The 23,123-nt window shown below is 44.2% G+C and overlaps 1 protein-coding gene across 1 annotated transcript in view; it reads left to right on the top strand.

Annotated features, from left to right (window-relative positions):
* Positions 1-23,123, top strand: part of SCUBE1 (signal peptide, CUB domain and EGF like domain containing 1) — a 587,141-nt gene that overhangs the window by 89,990 nt on the left and 474,028 nt on the right. Inside the window, exon 3 of the mRNA XM_082255396.1 lies at positions 10,049-10,174. Within this exon, the coding sequence (XP_082111522.1) occupies positions 10,049-10,174 (126 nt within the window). The remainder of the gene's footprint in view (positions 1-10,048; positions 10,175-23,123) is intronic.

Below are 23,123 nucleotides of genomic sequence, written 5' to 3'. Positions count from 1 at the left end.
TCCCTCTAAACTTTCAGCTCATACAAGGAGAAGACTGATCAGAGATGCAGCCAAGAGGCCCATGATCTCTCTGGATGAACTGCAGAGATCTACAGCTGAGGTGGGAGACTCTGTCCATAGGACAACAATCAGTCGTATACTGCACAAATCTGTGGCAAGAAGAAAGCCATTTCTTAAAGATATCCATAAAAAGTGTCGTTTAAAGTTTGCCACAAGCCACCTGGGAGACACACCAAATATGTGGAAGAAGGTGCTCTGGTCAGATGAAACCAAAATCGAACTTTTTGGCAACAATGAAAAATGTTATGTTTGGCGTAAAAGCAACACAGCTCATCACCCTGAACACACCATCCCCACTGTCAAACATGGTGGTGGCAGCATCATGGTTTGGGCCTGATTTTCTTCAGCAAGGACAGGTAAGATGGTTAAAATTGATGGGAAGATGGATGGAGCCAAATACAGGACCATTCTGGAAGAAAACCTGATGGAGTCTGCAAAAGACCAGAGACTGGGACGGATATTTGTCTTCCAACAAGACAATGATCCAAAACATAAAGCAAAATCTACATTAGAATGGTTCACAAATAAACATATCCAGGTGTTAGAATGGCCAAGTCAAAGTCCAGACCTGAATCCAATTGAGAATCTGTGGAAAGAACTGAAAACTGCTGTTCACAAACGCTCTCCATCCAACCTCACTGAGCTCGAGCTGTTTTGCAAGGAGGAATGGGCAAAAATCTCAGTCTCTCGGTGTGCAAAACTGATAGAGACATACCCCAAGAGACTAAAGCCCCGTACACACGTACCGATGGTCGGCTTACAAATGTTCCTCTTTTCTCCCCGGGATGTCGGTGTCTGCTGAAAAGTGCAAAGACAGCACAAGGACAGCACAAGAATTTTGTCCGCCGACTGCAGAAGTGATGTCATGTAATGGTTAACTTTCCCTGTGTTTTCTATTTTCTGAGCATGCCCAGTCTTGCAAATCTGCGGTCTGTCGGCCGAATTGTGTACTGACAGGCGAACAATCGTCCGTTCTGGTGTCGGCATACAAATATTTTCATGTTTGCACGAAAGACTTTTGTCCGCGGATTGTGCGCAGACATCTGTCGGAGGCACCATACTAACACGCGTACAATCGGCAGATCCTTCGTCCACCGACGTTTGTATGCCGACGATCGGTACGTGTGTACGGGCCTTTACAGCTGTAATCGCAGCAAAAGTTGGCGCTACAAAGTATTAACTTAAGGGGGCTGAATAATTTTGCACACCCAATTTTTCAGTTTTTTATTTGTTAAAAAAGTTTGAAATATCCAATAAATTTCGTTCCACTTCATGACTGTTTCCCACTTGTTGTTGTTTCTTCACAAAAAATTACAGTTTTATATCTTTACGTTTGAACCCTGAAATGTGGCAAAAGGTCGCAAAGTTAGAGGGGGGCCAAATACTTTCGCAAGGCACTGTGTGTATGTGTGTATGTATGTATGTATGTATGTGTGTGTGTGTGTATATGTGTATATATATATATATATATATATATTATAGTGTGTGTGTGTGTGTGTGTATATGTATGTATGTATGTATATATATATATATATATATATATATATATATATATATAATATTAAAAAAACCAAGGAACACCTGGAAAACGCATCAGATCTCAATGGGGAAAAATTTCATGCTGAAAATCTATACTGATATGGACTGGGTAATGTGTTAGGAACGCAAGTATGCCACATCATTTGCATCATTTGATGGAAATGAAAGTGATCAACCTACAGAGGGGTGAATTCAAAGACACCCTGGAAATTAAAGTGAAAAAATTATGCAGCAGGCTAGTCCACTTGCTGAAATTTTATTGCAGCAACTTAATATGGTACTTAATAATTTGTATAGCCCCCACGTGCTTGTATGCATGCTTGACAACGTCGGGGCATTCTCCTAATGAGACGACGGATGGTGTCTTTGGGTATTTCCTCCCAGATCTGGACCAGGGCATCCCTGAGCTCTTTAACAGACTGAGGTGCGACCTGGCAGATTTGGATGGACTGAAACATGATGTCCCAGAGGTGTTCTATTATATTTAGGTCAGGCGAGCGGGGGGCCATTTTCATTAGTATCAATTCCTTCATCCTCCAGGAACTGGCTGCATTCTTTCATCACATGAGGCTGGGCATTGTCGTGCACCAGGAGGAACCCAGGACCCATTGCACCAGTGTAGGATCTGACAATGGGTCCAAGGATTTCATCCCGATGCCTAATGGCAGTCAGGGTGCCATTGTCTAGTCCAGGGGTCCTCAAACTACGGCCTGCATGACATACATGTTTTTTTTTTTTTCATGAATCACCTAATTGTGCCAGAGGCTCTAATAGGCTTCACAAAAGGGTGGACCTGGGGCGCAGAGCACTGCGCCCTAGCCCACCCATTTATGTGACATTAGCGAATGAAAATTTGCTATGGTCACATGGATCCTCCTACTGGCCAATCAGGAAGCTGGTCCGAGACCCGCTTCCTGATTGGCCGAAAGGCGAGCTCATGCCATTGGCCGAGGAGGAGGTGGTGGACTCGAGGATACGCTGGGGGACTGAGGAGAAGCCGCCGCTTACAGGTAAGTGCACCGGTCTCTCTGCATTGAAAGGGGCATGGCACGCTGGTCTCTGCATTGAAAGGGGGCACGCTGGTCTCTGCATTGAAAGGGGGCACGCTGGTCTCTGCATTGAAAGGGGGCACGCTGGTCTCTGCATTGAAAGGGGGCACGCTGGTCTCTGCATTGAAAAGGGGCACGCTGGTCTCTCTGCTTTGAAAGGGTCATATTTTTTTTTAAACTATAGTCCGGCCCCCAACAGTGTCTGAGGGACCGTGAACTGGCCCCTTGTTTAAAAAGTTTGAGGACCCCTGGTCCAGTCTGTAGAAGTCTGTGCATCTCTCCATGGCTATGCCTCCCCAGACCATCACTGACCCACCTTCAAACTTGTCATGCTGAATGGTGTTTCAGGCAGATTAACGTTCTCTACGGCTTCTCCAGACCCTTTCACGTTTCCCACGATTGATCAGGGTGAACCTGCTCTCATCTGTGAAAAGCACAGGGCGCCAGTGGTGGACCTGCAAATTCTGATGTTCATGGGCAAATGGCAGTCGAGGTCTACTGTGTTGGGCAATGAGCACATGGCTCACTAGAGGACATTTGTATGGCTCTCTCAGTGTTCATCCTGTTCCTTCTGGCACAAAGGAGCAGATACCAGTCCTGCTGATGGGTTAAAGACCTTCTAGAGCCCTGTCCAGCTCTCCAAGCCTGTCTCCTGAAATCTCCTCCATGCTCTCAAGACTGTTCTGGGAGACAGAGCAACCCTTCTGGCAATTGCACTTATTTATGTGCCATCCTGGAGGAGTGGGACTGCCTGTGCAACCTCTATAGGGTCAAGGTATCACCTCATGCTACCAGTAGTGGCACTAACCCTAGCCAATGCAAAACTAGTAAACAGTCAGAAAAGATGAGTAGAGAAAAAACGCCAGTGGCTCCAACCTTTAAAACCACTGTTTTGGAAGTGGTCTCATTGTTGCCCATCTAGTGCACCTGTTAATTTAACACCAAAGCAGCTGAAACTGATTAACCCCCTCTGCTACTTAGTTGACCAGATCAATATCCCAGGGATTTAATTGACTTGATGTCATACTCTGATTAAAAAGTGTTCCTTTAAGTTTTTTGAGCAGTGTGTGTATACATTGCCTGGCCAACGAAAAAATCGCCACCTTTAATTAACTGAGAAACTAACTAAACTAAGCACACAGTAACTATCCTATTGGATAGTTACTGCATGTGCCCAAAGAAGGAGGTCAGCTGATGGCACGGGCATATTCCAAGATGACAATGCCAGGATTCATCGGGCTCAAATTGTGAAAGAGGTTCAGGGTGCATGAGACACATATTTCACACATGGATTGGCCACTACAGAGTCCAGAACCTAACCCCATTGAGAATCTTTGGAATGTGCTGGAGAAGGCTTTGCGCAGTGGTCCGACTGTCCCCATCATCAATACAAGAACTTGGGGAAAAATGAATGCAACACTGAACGGAAATAAATCTTGTGAAATTGCAGAAGCATATCGAAACAATGCCACAGCATATGTGTGCCGTAATCAAAGCGAAATATTAGTGTGTGACCTTTTTGTTTTTGGTGGCGTTTTTTTTTTTGGCCAGGGAGAGTGTGTGTGTGTGTGTGTGTGTGTATGTATATATATATATATATATATATATATATATATATATATATATATATATATATATATATATATGTATATGTCATGGACTTGCAATAGTGTTTGGCAGCTTACCTGTTCCTTCATGTCTGTATTAGAGGCCAGACTTCACTTCTGGTTCCTTTTTATCATCTCTCCCTGTTCAGCCCCACCCCAGGTCATCACAGGAAGTCTATATTAACCAGTGCACTGCAGGTCTTCTTTGCTGTTCAACAGTGCTTGTTAGTTGTCTTCCTGTCTGCCGTGTGCTTGATCTATCTTTCTGTGTACCGACTTTGGCTTGTCTCTGACTATTCCTGTTTGCCTGTTACCCTGACCTTCGGCCTGTCCCTTGGTTACCCTCGTCTGCCTGTTACCCCGACCTCGGCTTACCCATCACCATTCCGTGTGTCCTGAGTGGCTGCTTCCCCTCTCTCCCTACGAAGCGTGACCCGGGGGACCCCAGGGGCCGCGACCTGGGCCCAGCTGCAGCCAAGTCCATCCTCACCACTAGAGGCTCTAGTGAACACCTGCTGGGTCTTAGACTCCGTGCCCTGGGGAATCTTGGGCTCATGTTCCGGTCCATCCGCAGCAGTCTGCTATTGGGTTCACTACCTGGCGCTGCACCCCTGCCTCCCACAGGGTGCAGTTGTCACCTGGCCACAGGTGACCTGACAATATAAATATAATATATATATATAATATAATATAATATTTTATGACGGGGATATGTTTACTGTCTTTTGGGGTCTGATCGAGTTAGAGGGAAGTCCATAATCTTCCTTTTTCCCCCTCAGTTCTTCGGTGATTCTGTCTTCTCTCCTCGATTCTCCACCTCTTGGCTGGTGAATCTGGGAGTGTGAATTGGGGCACAGATAGCCAGAGAAGAGTGGCGATCGCAGCTTCATAAACTGGCTTTTTCTCTGTCGGTCAATGACACATGTACTGTGTGCAGAGATGATCAGCAGAGAGCATCCCCCCCCCCCCCGATCATCTGTTTCATAAACCAATAATGATACGAGATGAGCTCTGATCAATAGAAGCGCTGCATATCTTAGTTTCATAAACGGACACCTAAAGCTGAACTCTAGACAGATATACAGAGGGAAAATAATATTTGATCCATTTCAGATCTTGTAAGTTTGCCCACTTACAATGAAATGAAGGGTCTATAATTGTTATAATAGGTGTATTTTAAATGATAGAGACAGAATATCAACCCAAAATCCAGAAAAAACGTGAGTAATCCAAATGTTATAAATTGAGTTGAAGTTCAAAAAAGTATTTGATCCCCTGCCAACCAACCATAATTCTGGCTCCCACAGACTGGCTACAGTATGTTTTGATGTGGTACATAGATTAGTCCTGTCAATTCTTAAAACGTTGCTCCTTACAACTCCTTATGTGTATAAAAGACACCTGTCCACAGAATCTCTTTCTTCCATTCAAACTTCACCATCATGGGCAAGACCAAAGAGCTGTCAAAGGACATCAGGGACAAGATTGTAGACTGGCACAAGGCTAGAATGGGCTACAAGAGCATCAGCAAGAAGCTTGGCGAGAAAAGGACAACTGTTGGAGCGATTATTTGCAAGTGGAAGAAATACAAAATAACCATCAATCACCCTGATCATGAGCTCCATGCATAATTTCGCCTCATGGGGTAAGGATGATCATGAGAAAAGTGGGGGATCAGCCCAGAACTAAATGAGAGGAGCTTGTGAATGATCTCAAGGCAGTTGGAACCACAGTCGCCAAACAAACAATTGGTACTACAATACGCTGCCATGGATTCAAATCCTGCAGTGCCCACAATATCCCCCCTCCTCAAGAGGCACATGCACAGACCTGTCTGAAGTTTGCTGATTAATACCTAAATGATTCAGAAAAGGATTGGGAGAAAGTGCTCTGGTTAGATGAGACCAACTCGACTTGCCGTTTCTGGAGGAAGAAAAATGCTGACTATGACCCTAAGAACACTATCCCTACAGTCCAGCAAGGAGGTGAAAACCTTATGCTTTGGGGCTGTTTCTCTGCTAAAGGTACAGGCCCACTTTGCCGCATTGAGGGGCCATGTCAAGGTCCAGGCCATGTATTGCAAAATCTTGAATGAGACCCTTCTTCCCTCAGCCAGAACACTGAAGGTGGGTCATGGATGGGCCTTCCAGCATGACAATAGAGCTGCATGATTAATCGTTAAATAATCACGATTCAACCCCCCCATGCCACACTATCTTATTTTGGCATTTCCACGATTCATACAGTGCAGAGCTGTTCTCTGCTCACTCAAAAAAAAAAAAGAGCCCCTGGCAAATGTTTCAAATCAACATTGCTCAGGCTGGAAAATTACTATAAACATGTTTTAGAATGTATCATTTCGTTCCTTTGGATCAAAGGATTGAACTTTGGTCTGTAAATTAGGTCAGTTTAACCACTAAGGGCTCTTTCACACGGCCGCTCCGTGTGAAAGCTCCGCTGCGGGATTTTTTATTTTTTTTTCACGGAGCGGATGACAGTTGTCATCCGCTCCGTATGCTCGCATATCATCCCATCCGTTTGCGGATGATATGCGGACATAATGTAAGTCTATGGGCATTGCAGATGTCAGCGGATGACACCACTGACATCCGATTTTCCTTCCTTTCCGTTTTTTACACGGAGGAAAAATAGGGTTCTGTTCCGTTCCAAAAAACAGAACAGAACTGAAAGGAGGAAAATCGGATGTCCGCTGACATCCGCAATGCCATAGACTTACATTATGTCCGCAAATCATCCGCAAAAAAATAGGATGATTTGCGGACACACGGAGCAGCCGTGTGAAAGAGCCCTTAGACTAAGCCTTTTTGTGACACTTGTTGCTTACAAGCTAAAATCATCAGTATTTTTTGCTAGAAAATTTAGAACTCCCAAACATTTATTTATATATACAGTATGTATGTATGTATGTGTGTGTGTGTGTGTGTGTATATATATATATATATATATATATATATATATATATATATATATATATATATATATATATATATATATATATATATATATATATATATATATATATATATATATATATATATATATATATATACATATAATTTTTTTGTCTTAGCAGAGACCCAAGACTAGAGAATAAAATGGCGGTTGTTGCAATATTCTATTATGTCAAACACCGTTTTTTGTGAAAAAATACACTTTTAAGGAATTTATAAAAAAAAAACTAAACAGTAACGTTCGCCCAAGTTTTTTTTTTAGAATGTGAAAGATGTTACACAGAAATTCGGGAGAAAATCGTGATCTTTATTCTAAGCAAATAAAATTGTGATTCCCATTGTATCCAGAATCGTGCAGCTCTACATGGCCAGGACCTAAAACATACCACCAAGTCAACAAAGGAGTGGCTCAAGAAGAAGCACATTAACCACTTAAGCCCCGGAAGATTTTACCCCCTTCCTGACCAGGGGGTTTTTTGTGATGATTTTTTTTTTTTTTTTTTTTTTTTTTTTACTGCGTGACTTTAACGGACAATTGCACGGTCGTGCGACGCTGTACCTAAACGAATTTCACGTCCTTTTTTTCCCACAAACAGAGCTTTCTTTTGGTGGTATTTGATCACCTGTGCAATTTTTTTTTTGATCATGCGCTATAAACAAAAAAAGAGCGTAAATTTTGCAAAAATAACAATATTTTTCACTTTTTTTTATATGAAATTCCCCCCCAAAAAAATGTAAAAATCAAAATTTTTTAACATTTTCGGCCAATTTGTTTTATGCTACATATGTTTGGTAAAAAAAAATCGCAAAAAGCATATTTTGATTGGTTTGTGCAAAAATTATCGCGTTTACTAACAAAGGGAAAGATTTTTGTCATTTTTGGTGTTTTTTTTTTTTTAACGAGTAATGGCGGCGATCTGCGATTTTTTTTTTTTTTTTTTTTGCGGTACTGCGACAATGCGGCGGACAGATCGGACCCTTGACTGACATTTTTGACACTTTTGGGGGTACCAGTGACATTACTGCAGTAATCAGTGCTATACATATGCACTGTTACTGTAAAAATGACACTGGCAGGGAAGGGGTTAACTGTATTGGAGAGGGAGGGGTTAAGTGTGTTCTAGGGGCGTGTTTCTAACTGTGATGGGACATGTCTGCTATTGTAAAAACAGAGGTCAACGGTTCTACATAGTAGAACTGTCTGATCTCCATTTTTACACAGGGTAGAATGACAGGCGGCTTGTTTACATAAGCCGCCCGCCTTTCTCCCGCTTTACCGACGATCGTAGTGTGACCGGCGGACATCGGGTCCGCCGGTCACACGCGCGGACTCCTCTGTGCACGAGCCGGGGTGGGCGCACGCCTCAGCGGGCGCGCGCTCGCCCGCTATTGGCTCAAAAGCCGGTCCCAGGCTAGCGACGTAGACCTATGTCACTCTGCCTGGCCGGGGCTGACTGCCGCAGTAAATATACTGTGTGCAGTCGGCAAGCGGTTAAGGTCATGGAGTGACCAAGTCAGTCTCCAGACCTTAATCCTATAGAAAACTTATGGAGTGAGCTGAAACTTTGAATTGCCAAGTGACAACCAAGAACCCTTAAGGATTTCAAGAAGATCCGTAAAGAAGAAATCCCTCCTGAGATGTGTGCAAACCTGGTAACCAACTATAAGAAACGTTTTACCTCTGTGCTTGCCAACAAGGGTTTCTCCACCAAGCACTAAGTCAAATTTTGCTTGGGAATCAAATACTTATTTTGCTCACTGAGCTGCAACTCAATTTATGACATTTGTATTGTTTTTTTTTTTTTTTTCTTGATTTGTGGTTGATATTCTGTCTCTATCATTTAAAATACACCTATGATAAAAATTATAATCCCTTCATTTCTTTGTAACTGGGCAAACTTACAAATTCTGCAGGGGATCAAATTATTTTCCCCACTGTAAAAGATGCACATTTAATGCAGCTCTGTAATCATTAAGGCATTATTTAATGTGTCTTTAAATACAAGCAGTCCTTCAATATGACCTGGTACAGGTACAGTTTGCAGTACAATTGGCCAATCAGTTCATGTGCTGATAGGAGGAGACAGCAGAGTGACAGAGAGAGGAGCTCAATAAAAAACAAAACCGAATATTTATTTAATGTAGCTGGCTTTCGACACAGTCTTCGTCCTAGGCCACGCCTTGCTGATGTCTTTTACCCTAATTGAGCTTATTCATAGAGGTCCTCTACAAATAAGCCCAATCGGGGTGAAATGTTTCGGAGGGGCATGGTCTAGGGCAGGGACTGGGCCAAAGGCCAGCTACATTGAATAAATCCAATGGTGAGGCTTTTACCATGTGCAGCTTTGCTTTCTTTATTTTACTAAAAATGCTGTGTGAAATGAACTCTAAGCTGCCTTTTGTGCAGTGGAGGGCCAGAGCAGCATTTACAGGGCTTTAACAGTGCAGTTTTTATCATGTTGATTCTTTACTTTTCATTATCAAGTCAAAGGCTAGGCCGGGTCCAAGATGACCTGGGCTTAGAGGAAGTAGGTTGAACAATGCTGGCAATTAGACTGGGGAAATCTAGTGGCAGAAGAAAGTACTGCCAGGCAAACCTCTGGATTGAAGGTGAATATTGCAGAAAATGCTGGGGTTGTCCTTTTTTATCTTTTTTTTTTTATGAGCTATTCATTTTTATGTTGTTGTTTTTGGCAGTAGTCTTGCAATAACAAAAAAAAAAAAATTGATAATTGGCTATCTAGCTTTTTGCCATCCCTGAGTTTATCTGTTCTAAATATTGACAGGACCTTATCGGTATATTCTCTGTTCTTCATTACAGATATCGATGAATGTGACAATGACTACACTGGAGGATGTGTTCATGAATGTATTAATATACCAGGGAATTATCGGTGCACATGCTATGATGGATTTATGCTGGCACATGATGGACACAATTGCTTGGGTAAATACAATTATCTTTTATGTTTGTCATCTGTGTTTACTGTGCTTCAAATGTATTTCTAGGCTTTAGTAACATAAGAAAAATCAGAATGTGAACCTGACCATTTAAATGGTTGCTATGGACAGCACAGGTGGATTTTCTTCCATTTTGATTCCTGCAGCTGATCTGTAATATCCATTCATTATGTTTGATTTTCTTGTAACATACAGTTATTATTTTCATTATTAAAAGGATCATCTTGAAAGAATTTTCACTTAAAGCAAAATTGCTGCCACTTTTTTGTACTTTGGAGAAGTGTTAGAAACACTGTCAGTCCACCAGGACAGGAGGTGAGGGAAAATCTCTCTGCACATTGTACAAATGTAAAGGGTCCTGTTCAGTGGCGGCCTGTTAATATGGGGAGCAGGGGCGCCACCCCTCTTATTCATGCGCCCGGACCCTAATCTACATGTAGGGCACCGGACGCATGGATTTCAATGTGTTTTATTTTTTTTTGGAAGCACATGATTAGAGCCTGAGGCTCTAATTGGCTTCAAAAAAGGGTGGGTACATTGGATGAAAGTAATGCAGGTACCTTTTTAAAAGTCGCATAGATGAGAACAGGTGCCATTGAAATCAATGGGCTGTGACTTGTCATGCAACTTTGTGTGTCCAAAGTCATATGACAAGTCACACTAGTGGAAACGTAGACTTTGTGTGGTTGCCTGTACTAAAATGATTGTAGACTGTGAGCCGAAACCCCAGAGCACTTCCAGCTACACTGTGTGTCCAAAGTCGCATGACAAGTTACACTAGTGGAAATGAAGCTGGGTCTGCGTTTCCACTATTGCGATTTACAGTGTGACTTTGATCCAACTTTACACTCTCTGGATCAAAGTCGCATCAAAAGTTGCATCAAAGCAGTGCAGGTACCTTTTCAAAGTCGCATTGACGGGAACAGGCGCCATTGAAATCAACAGGCTGTTACTTGTCATGCAACTTTGTGTGTCCAAAGTCTCATGACAAGTCACACTAGTGGAAACGTAGACTTTGTGTGGTTGCCTGTACTACAATGATTGTAGACTGTGAGCCGAAACCCTGGAGCACTTCCAGCTACACTGGCAGATCCCCCTCCCCCCCCCCCCGTGTTCAGCTTCCTTCTCCTATGGTAGTCTTCATTCACAGCCCAGCACAGCTATATTGTTCGTGTGCACCTCCCCCCCACCTCCTGTGTCCTGTGTGAAATATTTATTTATTTTCTCATGAATTAGGATGTACAATGCATCCTTATTGATGAGAGAACACTGGGCGGGAACCCATGATCCGATCCTCCCATTCTGTATACGCCCACTGGCTACACAGAAACAGTGTCCCTCCCTGGAAGTGATGTCACCAGCTTTCAGTAACCACCCCCAATTGCTCTTGTACTCAGCCGGTGTTCCGTGAAAATTACCTACCCGTGAGAAAAACCTACCCTCGTCACTTCCGGTGCACCCTCAGTGTCTGTAAAGCGGCGGTTACATTAAAACAGCTGTACTACAATATGAATACACTCCGCTCCTTCCGCTGACACTTCACTGATGTCGGCTACTAAATATAAAAGCGTCGGCGGGTGCATGAAAAGATAAATAACGGAGCCGCCAGCCGCTTTTATATTTACTAGCCAAGATCAGGGTAGTCACAGGGGAAGGAGCGGTGATGACTCATATTGTAGTACAGCTGTTTTAATGTCACCGCCGCGTGGGTAGGTTTTTTTCACGGACACCCTAATACTTTCATACTACTGCGCATGCCCAGTAGTCAGCTCCTTATCTTTTTCATTAGGTCTCCGGGCCTCTGAGCATGCGCACTGCTGCGCTGCTCAGCTGTTCCTGCCCGGAAGTGACGAGGGTAGGTTTTTCTCACGGGGTAGGTAATTCTAACGTTACACTGGAAGAGGAATTGAAGTCATGTGACCGCACTGAATACTGCAAATTAAAGGTAGAAAAACTGGGATTTTATCATTTTGACACATAAGGCAGAACTTGGCTTACAATAATGATTACAGAGGAGAATTGAAGGTATTAGGCTGTATTTTAAAGTGTTCGTAAAGTCTGAGTTTTTTTTTTTTTTTGACATAAGAAACATGATATACTTACCTGCAATTCCATTACACAGTGCGGCCCCAATCCTCCTCTTCTCAAGTCCCCTGCTGGCGCTCCTGGCTCCTCCTCTGTGTGCCGCCATAGGAAGCTGATTTTTCTTTTTTTGTTTTTGTAATCAATCTCTATTTCTATTAAAACAAAAAAGAAAAAAAAAAGAACAAATGTGTGTATGTATATGTGTATGTATATGTGTGTGTGTGTGTGTATATATATATATATATATATATATATATATATTTATTTATTGAGACCTCACTCCAATGTCAGAACAGTGCAGCAATCTCCAACCAAAGTACATCCAGGGAATTCTCAGCACTTACAAGGAAATCCCACACAAATATACAGCAATAGATTAAATATATATACAGAAAAGGGAGGAGGGGATGGGATAAAATACAGGAGTAAAATTAGCTGGCTCTGGTTTTTTAAAGTATGAACAATGAAGATTTTCTTTTATATTTATAAATAAAACATTGAATGGCAAGAGGGAAATTACAATTCTAGATCATATTATTTTTACATGGAACGTTTGTTAGGAAACATCCAGAGAAAATGTGGGAAGAAAAATGAATGCTGCATGCAGAATAGGGAGTCTTGTGATTTGTGTAAGTGATGCCTGCTTCCTTCCCACAACACTGGCATCAGGACTCCTTGTTGCCCTGAAGTCCACCTACTGAATAAAGCTAGAGGGTTACACACAACAGTCACTAACTTACAATCGCTCAGTTACAGGGGAGAGGAGGAAAGAGAATCTACTGAATCAGGGTGGTTGAAGGATGACTGTACACATGAAATAAAACCATTTTTTTAAGTGACGATAACTTGAATGCTAGGAAGAATTTTCTTCTTTATTTTGTGGAGAGGATAAGGGCCACAATCGGATCGTACAGACCCAAGCAAAAATGAGGATCAGGGTCGGGGCTGTTGTGCTGCTCCCCGCACACCTGCATCTCTCACAATGCCAATGGCCAACCCAGCAGCAAGGCCACTTAATCCTACACTGAGGCCGGCACCTAGCTGTAAGAAGCTCTTGTATAGTATGATGTCTGCTGTGAGAGAGCGTTTGCAATAAGCACTGCCACTACCAGTAAATAGATAGCTATGATACCAGCCATGACAAAAGGAATGATAGATTTAATTTCCAGCTCAGGCCTCATGACAGACATGGTAGCAATGCCTTTGCCACTCTTCGCCGTTCAATAGGCTGACCCCAATGCACTGAACACCATGGCTAATGAGGCACCAATGGCGGCGAAGAAGGCGGAGTACTCCGGAGCACCGCTGCCTGCGTTATTGGAGGGCATGGTGCTGCCTGGTCCAGGCTGTGTCCACTGACTGAAGGAGAGAAATAAACCTCCTGGAGTGGGGGAAGCGAAGACAGAGATGCCGGGGGAAGGGAGCTGTCGGAGCGGCGGATTGCATGAGAGGAAGGAGGAGGAGGGAAACGTTCTCTTCCTAACACTCAGTGCGCTTCTCACTGGCAGGAAGCTGCTTCTAATTGAAGCACACCTGCGGGCTCGATCCCAAGCCATGCTGTTTGCATCCATAGACACAGACAGCGTAGTTCAGCCCCACCCCCGATCCCTCGTCACAGGATTTTACTGACCGTAGTGGGAGCCAATGGCTGTAAACTACAACTAGTTCAGAACTCTGCTGCCCATATCATCACCAGAACCCCTTCCTTTAATCACATCACTTCTGTCCTATATCGCCTCCACTGGCTTCTGCCAAATATCGTATTGATTTCAAGATTCTGTTACTTCCCTATTAGGGTCGTTCATAACCTCTCTCCTCTGTACTTTTCTGAACTTGTGTATATTAACAGACTCTTCCACACTCTCAGATCTTGTTCTTCCATCATTCTCAATGTTCCATCTGCCCGCCTGACCACTATGGGACTGAGAGCCTTTAGCTGCGCTGCCCCTTGACTTTGGAACGTCCTTCCTCCTGACATCTGCAATATTGATCTTCTATCCATCTTCATATGACGTAACAAAAATCTTTAAACTAGCATATTCTCCACCCCTGCCTTATATTTATTTATCTATCCTTCTTACCTGTATTGTTTGGTGTAACCTGTAGCTCCGCCACCACACGCCAGGTCCTGTGCCATCTTCTATATTGATGTCATCAGGGGATGGCTGTATTTTTTGTAGCATATGCCGTGTGCCCAAATGTCTCTGTCTCTTGGGACGGGTAATGTGAGTATCCTCGGAGGCTTCAGGAAGGAAAAAGCTAGAAGAGCTGAAATGGTATACAGAATTTGTTCTTCATTATCTGATATGTTACAGGGGGTGGGAGGAGGAAAAATATCTAAAGCTATTAAAGGGGGTTAAGGTCCGCTTTAAACAGGTAAACTGCTTGTCTGGATTTACAGCATTTGTAGGTGTGAATGATCCCATGCTTTCCATTTTATGTCTGAAATATCATTTTCCTAATTTCTGAGTTTTATTTGCTCTGCATGGCTAAAATTCCTTCTTGCTTGCCCACCTCTGAAAATGTCCCTTTGCAGCACAGTCATGTTTTTCTAGATCCCATTTTATTGCTTATTTGACAGACGCCACTAAGTTCCATTTCTTGCTAAAACAAGCCTCCTCTGTCAATATGTGTAAATATGAATTTCCTTGACTGTGCGGGGCTTTCTGCAGAGGACAGGCTCTGTTGCCACAGGACGTACAATTCTACGGGGGTTGATTATTAGTGGACAGCGAGTCTCAGAACAACATCTTTGTGCATTTTGGTAACTGTGTATCATAAGTTGATAAATCAGACATTGCTGCTATTTTGGTGCCAAATGAAAAAAAGTGTCGTGACTCTTGTGTGCTTGTCTGCTGTCTCGATTGCTGGTGACACATTTACTGCCTTCATAGGGGTCACATCAATGGTCTGCATTGTAATATCATGGACTGTTCATAATTAGTCCTGTAGTCGATCGGCTTCAATAAATAGAAATAAATATAACACTTTTCACTCCACATGAGCAACAGAGAAGGACCAGGATGTGTGACTGTGCCATATTTACATTTTTTGAAATCTTAAATAGTAGACCTAGCATCGGATAGATATATTTTTTCATGTGAAGTAATGTGTAAATGTAGCACTTCCAGGTAATTATTACCTCTCGCAGACATCACCGTACCCCCTGACAATTCCTTCATCTGCGTTTTTCTCTCCAGCAGTATGGTACCATCTTTGTTCAGGCATCATTCATTTTAAACATCTATGTCCTGTGTTCAGAGATGAAACATAATGTAAATCCGGTGCCTGTGTGTAGCGCTATCCCCGGTGGAGCCGCTTGAGTATATTTGTTTCTGTACTCTGCCTCTCAACCCCAAGAACAGTCTCAGCCCCTCTGGCACGCCTGGCAATAATGATAGTGTGAACACCACAAATAGACACAAGTTGTAGTAAAACACAGAAATGGTCTTTACTATGAAATTTCTTAGGAATGGAAACAAACAATAGCAGTATGGCTGGACAGTAGACCAAAATGTCTCAAGTAAGTCAACCGTGTAATAATGACTGAGATCAAAAGCAACATAACTCAATGGTATTGTCTGGCTGTTGTATTCAGGGGACTCCTCAAGACAAATAACCCAAAAAGTAGAGGCAAACCCTTTTAAAAGACAGATCACAAAATGTCAAACATTGTATCTGACCACCACTCTACTTAGATTGGACTCTGAGTCCAGGCAGGAGGAGAGCAGAGGAATGACCCTTTCTTATGTCAGACCTCTTCCTTATGTCCCCTGACACCACAGGGGACAACACACAAACACCGTACCTATGGGTGTATATGTGTGCCCGTATGGCATCAGTAACTTCAGTCCCTTGGAGGAAGAAGGCCTTGAATCTTCAGAGAGCTACTTTAGTTGGTGTACTTGGATGTCCTGTTTGGCAGGAGTGATGCAAATTGTACTACGGAACTCCTGTAGCAGATATAACCCTTTCACTGCCTGGCAGAGGATGAGTGCAGCGCAGTGTTTTTCTAGACGTTTTCTGCATGCAGTGTTCTCTGGGTCTCTGTAAGATGAGCAAGTGCTCTGAGAGCCCAATCATGTGACCAATGCTCAAAGGAAATGTCCTGGCGGGCAGACTCTCCAATTAGCCCGACTAGCTACTTCACAACCAGAACACTTCATGCTGTCTGCACAAGTGCGCCTGGAGAATGCACCTGGGATCCCCTCTCTGGCAGGATGTCCACGACCAGCTGTGGATCTGTGGGAGGAATGGCACACGGACATGGGAAGGCAGCACCTCTTCCCTTGGTCTGGTCTTCTCCCCTGCCTTGTGGTGTCTGCCTAGCTCCCAGGCAGCCTCTTGGTGTCCTTTCCTTTTTTTTCTGCTAAAGGCAGCTGGTTTGTGTAGTTTTTGTCCCCAGGAACTGCAGTGGGACCGTTGGGGACTACATGTCCCATAATACTTTGTTTCTCCTATGCTGGAGTCCCATTGGTTCCCTCCTCCTGCCAATGAGGAAGCAAGGGAGGGAGCAAAGTGAGCTGCTCTGTCTGTCTGTGACTGTCTCTCACTAACTGCACAGTGAGGGGAGGAGAGGGAGGGGGGATTCCCCCGCATCTGCTGACAGTCACACTTTCCCTGCAGGGAGCCTGCCAGTGTTTGTGTCAGTCCCGGCAGTGGCCGGCGAGAGGTGCGGGGCTGTGGGCGGGTTGAGCGGCACCCGCTACATGTGTACAGATGACACATGTTGTGACTTTCCAAAAATAACTATGTAGCGCCAAAGGATAAATACATTAAATATACACGATGAGTGACAATTAGCAAAACATCTGTGTCTGTAAATGAATAAATACATATAAAAATCTATCACAATCAAAGTGCAAGTGCTCTTAAATTATGTGATAAGAAAACAATCCAGGTGATAAGAACTATTTTAGTGAATAAAACAATTGTTATGATAAAGGAATAATATCACAATAGGTGCTCATGCAAATAAATAGTCACACATATGCATACAATAGTGTGAAAATAAGAATAAAAATAGGTGCACCAAAGTCCATAAAAGTGGGTGATGATCTTCTAAACTGTTTAGGTATCAAGAGACCAAGTGCTGGTGCTTGAATAACTAAAAAAGTGCCTTGGTGCATAAATGATAATGCTGGCCGCTCACCTCCTGGTTTGGCTCACAAGTTCTAATGAGCCAAACCCGCTTTGTGCACACACAGGTGCTAATAGGTATGGATAGGTAGCTCCTTCCTGTCCTCCCTCTATACAAAGGTACTCCAGGTGAAAAATGACCAGATCCGCAGTGTCACTGACACAATGAAGGGGATAGGGTGGTCGCCTCCTCACACTCCTCTCTCCACCATCATGATACGATACATGTGTAAAAATAAATACAACGATCTAGTGCTCTCTGTAACGTATAATTTTATTGGGGTAAAATAAAACAGAAAACCACTCACATGAGCTGGCACTCAGCCAGTGCGGGCATGGACAGCGATATGGGTACTACAGCGTGTGCAGGATCCTCCCCCGTACGCGTTACGTTGAAACCACGACTTCCTCAGCAGGTACCCTAGTACCCTCTGACTGTACTAGGAAGCTACATGACCCCTGACCCTCTGTCTGGAGAGTGCTTATTACATCCATGCTCCCAAAAAAAAAAAAAAAAAACTCTGTAGCAATACACACCAAACACCTCCAAACTGAGCATGAGCAAGAGTGCCTCCAAGGCTCTGTAATATCAGGAGATGGATTGGGGACAGTGGAAGAAGGGGGAGGATCATAGAAGACAGGATCAAACAGCCTTTTTACACAATGAGGAGGATTAACCCCTTTAGGGATCACTGTGAGTATAACAAGCAGCTTTACTGCATATACATGTAGCACCCTCCTAGATAGGTGCTAGGTAAAACATATATGTGACCCTGTTCTGCTTATCAGGAGGGTCTGATCTGTCAGTTAGCCTGTCACATGTTTCCCGGTGTGTTTTGCTGAGTCTGGGGAGCCTCCCCACTGTATCCATTGAGGGACCTTGTTGGACAGTGGAAGAAACCTAGCCAATAGCACACCAAGGTTTGACTGTCCCAGTGGGTGGGCATTGCTGCAATGCATCCTGGGATGGGGTATTAATCTGGAGGGAGCATGTGTCATGGTGTCTTTGGACAGGAAGCCAGGTCCCAGGAGGAGGGTGATGGCTGTCTCTCCTCTTGTTGCTGAGCAAGGTGGTCCAGGCAGTCGGCCTAGGGACCAGGGGATGAGCTGTGCTGTAGAGGATCCAGTGTGTGCTGACCAAGTTGAGCTGTGGGGCAGGATTCTTCTTAAAAACAGTATCGTGAGTACCTAAGCATCTGCCCAGGGGTCTGCCTAAGAGAGGGGACCACTCCAGAAAGGTCAAGGGGATCCAAGAGCCAGCTAACCCGGAGTGTTACTGTAAAGGGGGGTGCCAAGTTGTAAAGCCCTGAAGATTAGGGGGTAAAGGGGGCACCAGGAAGGGCCCTGAATTTTGCTCAGCAGTGCAGTCTACTTTTAAGGACAGTTATCTCAGGAAAGGAGTGCCTTAGGAAGGTAAAGGACACTTTCACAGTCCAAGACAAAGTAAATTAGGTGGCCTAGCGGTGACTAGCTCAACTCAGCGTTAAGGCCCGTACACACACGCAGATCGTCGTCATACAAACGTCGGCGGACGAAAGATCTGCCGATTGTATGCGTGGTAGTATGGTGCCTCCGACAGATGTCTGCACACAATCTGCGGACAAGAGTCTTTCTTGCAAACATGAAAATTTTTGTCTGCAGACACCAGAACGGACAATTGTTTGCCTGTCAGTACAGAAATCAGCCGACAGACCGCAGATTTGCAAGACTGGGCATGCTCAGAAAATAAAAAACACAGGGAAAGTTAACCATTACATGACATCACTTCTGCAGTCAGCTGAAGTCTGCGGACAAAATTCTTGTGCTGTCCTTGTGCTGTCTTTGCACTTTTCAACAGACACCGACATCCCGGGGAGAAAAGACGAACATTTGTATGACGACGATCTGCGTGTGTGTATGGGGCTTAACTCAGCATTTAACCAGCGTTAGCCACTTGCCAACTGCACACAGTAATATTACTGCGGCAGTGCAGCTCCCCTGGGTCCAGTCACGTAGTACTACGTGACTGGAGGGGAAGGGGTTTCGGCGGCTTCCAGTCCCGCTAAAAATCACAGATCGCCGCCATTCATAGTAAAAAAAAAAAAAACATAAAAATGACATAAATCTTTCCCGTAGATAACTTTTGTGCAAACCAATCAAAATACGCTTATTGCTTTTTACATTTTTTTTTGGGAATGTTTTATATAGCAAAATCTGAAAAATATTGTTTTTTTTTCACAATTGTCGCTCTTTTGTTTATAGCGCAAAAAAAAAAAATCGGACAGGTGACCAAATGCCACCAAAAGAAAGCTCTGTTTGTGGGTAAAAAAAGTTTTGGTGCAGCATTGGATGGCCGCACAATTGTCAGTTAAAATCACACAGTGCCAAGTTGAAAAAAGTGGCCTGGTCAGAAAGGGGGCAAATACTTCCAGAGCTAAAGTGGTTAATGAGCATTTATCAGATTGTCCCTGATTATTGTGCATAGTTTAGTTCTGTTGGAGTATCCCACTCATCCCTTCTCCTATCCAAGTTCCTAAAAAAAAAATCTAAAAACCAAAGAAACTGGACTGGTCCTTGTCTGAGGTAAAAACACTTGGAAACATGTCAGAATGTTCTACTGTTGCTAATGGTAACCCAGGGAAACCCACACTCTGCAGCTCCCATGGGAGTAGTGCTACATACAGACTGAGCTTACTATTGTGGGTTTAGTAACACTTTAAGTCTGATTGCCTTATGAAGGCCCCTTGAACCTCCTTTAGGGAAAGGGAGCCTTGACTGCTGGAAGCATGGCATCACTGTGGGTGTGAACCTAAAAGAGAAGTTAAGTAGCTCCCTTGGGATTGGCTACAAAGACCTGAGGTGACTGGGTGGAGCCTGAACTCTAGGAAAAGGCTACGGTGGGGCACATCCAACTGCTCTGAGGAGATTCAGCTGTTACAAGAGTTGCTAGGTGAGTATCCCTCCTCTGTTCACAGGTCCATCACTACCAAATTCCACAGGAGTTCTCCTTCCCCAGCGCTCCTCTACCATCATGGACACAGAACTTTTATCCAGGCTGACTGGCTGCTTTCTCTTCTTATGGTGAGACTGTCCCCTCAGCTCCTATACATGCTGACCATCCCCCGCTGCCAAGCCACCCTCCTCCAGGGTCATTCAATGCAATTTCCCTCCATCCAGAGCGAGTCCCAGCCCCTCCAGGGTCACTACTAATACAGCCAGACGCAGGACCCCCTCTAGAGCTACTGGCGCTGAGGGTGCTAGCTCCTCTCCCTCTCTGCTAGTCCCTCACTCTGCCTTCATTCCCCTGAGATCTTCCCAGCGCAGCCATGTCTCCAATACAACATCAGCCTCTGTTAATGGACACCGCCTGCCCCATTCTAGGATTCCCAGAGCATCACATGTGAATGGACCTCATATGCTTCTTCCCTGGATACTGCTTAATTCAGCTCCCTGTGCCCTACAGGGCAGGGACTGATTTACAGTATCAGCTCTAATCTCTTCCAGCATATCACTCATCTCCTCTCACTGCTTCACTCAGCTCCCTGTGCCCTACAGGGCAAGAACTGATTTACAGTATCAGCTCTCATCTCTTCCAGCATATCACTCATCTCCTCTCACTGCTTCACTCAGCTCCCTGTGCCCTACAGGGCAAGAACTGATTTACAGTATCAGCTCTCATCTCTTCCAGCATCACTCATCTCCTCTCACTGCTTCACTCAGCTCCCCGTGCCCTGCAGGGCAGGAACTGATTTACAGTATCCGCTCTCATCTCTTCCAGCATCACTCCTCTCCTCTCACTGCTTCACTCAGCTCCCTGTCCCCTACAGGGCAAGAACTGATTTACAGTATCCGGTCTCATCTCCTCCAGCATATCACTCATCTCCTCTCACTGCTTCACTCAGCTCCCCGTGCCCTGCAGGGCAGGAACTGATTTACAGTATCAGCTCTCATCTCCTCCAGCATATCACTCCTCTCACTGCTTCACCCAGCTCCCTGTGCCCTGCACGGCAGGAACTCATTTACAGTATCCGCTCTCATCTCTGTCAGCATATCACTCCTCTCCTCTCACTGTCTGTGAGGGATCAGGTTTCCATACAGCAGGAGGCACTGATCATTAACTCTTTGCATCCCTGCCTCAGCCTGCATACCAGACAGCATTTCAGAGTTACAGCCTCCCTAAGTGACATGCCACAGAAGTAAGGGCTTCTGTGTCACTTGAGGCCCCTTCCTATTAACCCTGCATGTCCCAGCGCAACCTCTGATACACAGGGTCAACTTATGGACTCCAGACTCTCCCTCCAGATCTTTCTGAAGGCAATCATCAATCTTCCTATTTAAACTCTGCTGGGTAAGTATGATTATAGGGGGGTCTGGGATAAGTCAGGTGTAGCTGTTTTAGAGCCACTGATGCGTTTTTGAAGCAGTTCAATCAGTTTTTTTTTTTTACTATAGTTGAGTGTCACACCAGCTGTGGCACCCACCCCACCCTCCAGGGTCTGGTTCTCACCTAGGTGACCCACTAGAATTAATTTCCCTGTCGATTTGTACAAGTGATTAAATAATTATATTTTAAATATGACACCGTCCATTCACGGATGTGCTGACGCAGGTGCTTTTTAATACACAGACAGTTGACAAATAAACACATATTGATGTTGATACTGAGGGTGAAAAATCAAAGCAGCTTCCTTGAATTTTGGGAACAGGCTGCAAGGTTTTCTGTGCCTATGCATTGCTCTGTACAAATAAAAAAAAAAAAAATTCCAGAACTAGCATTTTCCCTATTCAATTATGTGGGTCTCAGTTGGGAGGTCTTCAAAACATATGGAAGGCAATGCTGTTTAATTTTGATACCCTAAATGGCTGCTGGAAAGAACTGTGTTTTGACTGCCGAAATGTTGGTCTATGGTATATGTATATTGACCGTTGCTAGCTTCTAACATTATTTACTCTTGCGCTGACTTTTACCCTGCATATGGTTATTACTCATGTGCCTACACAGGCCAGCTTCTTTCCGGTCACCCGCACAGAATGTCAGCAGTATACCAATTGGCAACTGCTGGCTGTTTATCTAGAGCCACTGTGTGCGGTACACCGCATGTCACTTTAAACACCACTTTTCCCTTGGTGGTGGTGCCCACCCATCAGTCAACTCTTTCTGGATAGGGTATATACCACCTGCAAGTTTGACCCTTCTAAGACAGAGGATGCCAGTGAATGTTTCCCAAATGGTGCACTGGCTAGACTAGTACCCTCTCAGGGGGGAGGCTTGAATCCTCCAATCTGGATTTATTCAGGGATTTTGGATCCCTTTCATGCAGCCCATAATGCTGCTTGCTGGTTTCCTCACTTGGTGTGGTACCCGAAAAAGTACCAAAAAAAAAAAATTCCAACTGATACATTTTTTTCTATCCCTACAGGCTTGTCAGTTAATGGGCGTATTATCAGGAGAAATCCCAGGACTAATACTCCACTTTTGATACCGCAATTTCTTTGCTAAATTTCTGGTGCTTCTACCCTTCTGCTGAAGGCCGACATCAGGTCTGCCTTTTGCCTCCTGCCTGTACACTGTGACTGTTCCATCTCAACAACGCGGAAGGTCATGCCCATCTTCTGTTATTTTGGGCATTGAGATTGACATTGTAGAGATGGTCTGCCAACTTATGGGGTTAATTAGTTTCTGTCCTTAGTTAAATTTCCAAGGGACTCTAGGATGCTCTGGCTGTGTCAGC

Source organism: Pelophylax lessonae (genome assembly GCF_965119305.1).
Source record: "Pelophylax lessonae genome assembly, chromosome: 4".
Classification (NCBI taxonomy): domain Eukaryota; kingdom Metazoa; phylum Chordata; class Amphibia; order Anura; family Ranidae; genus Pelophylax; species Pelophylax lessonae.
This window is presented reverse-complemented; position numbering and strand designations above follow the sequence as displayed.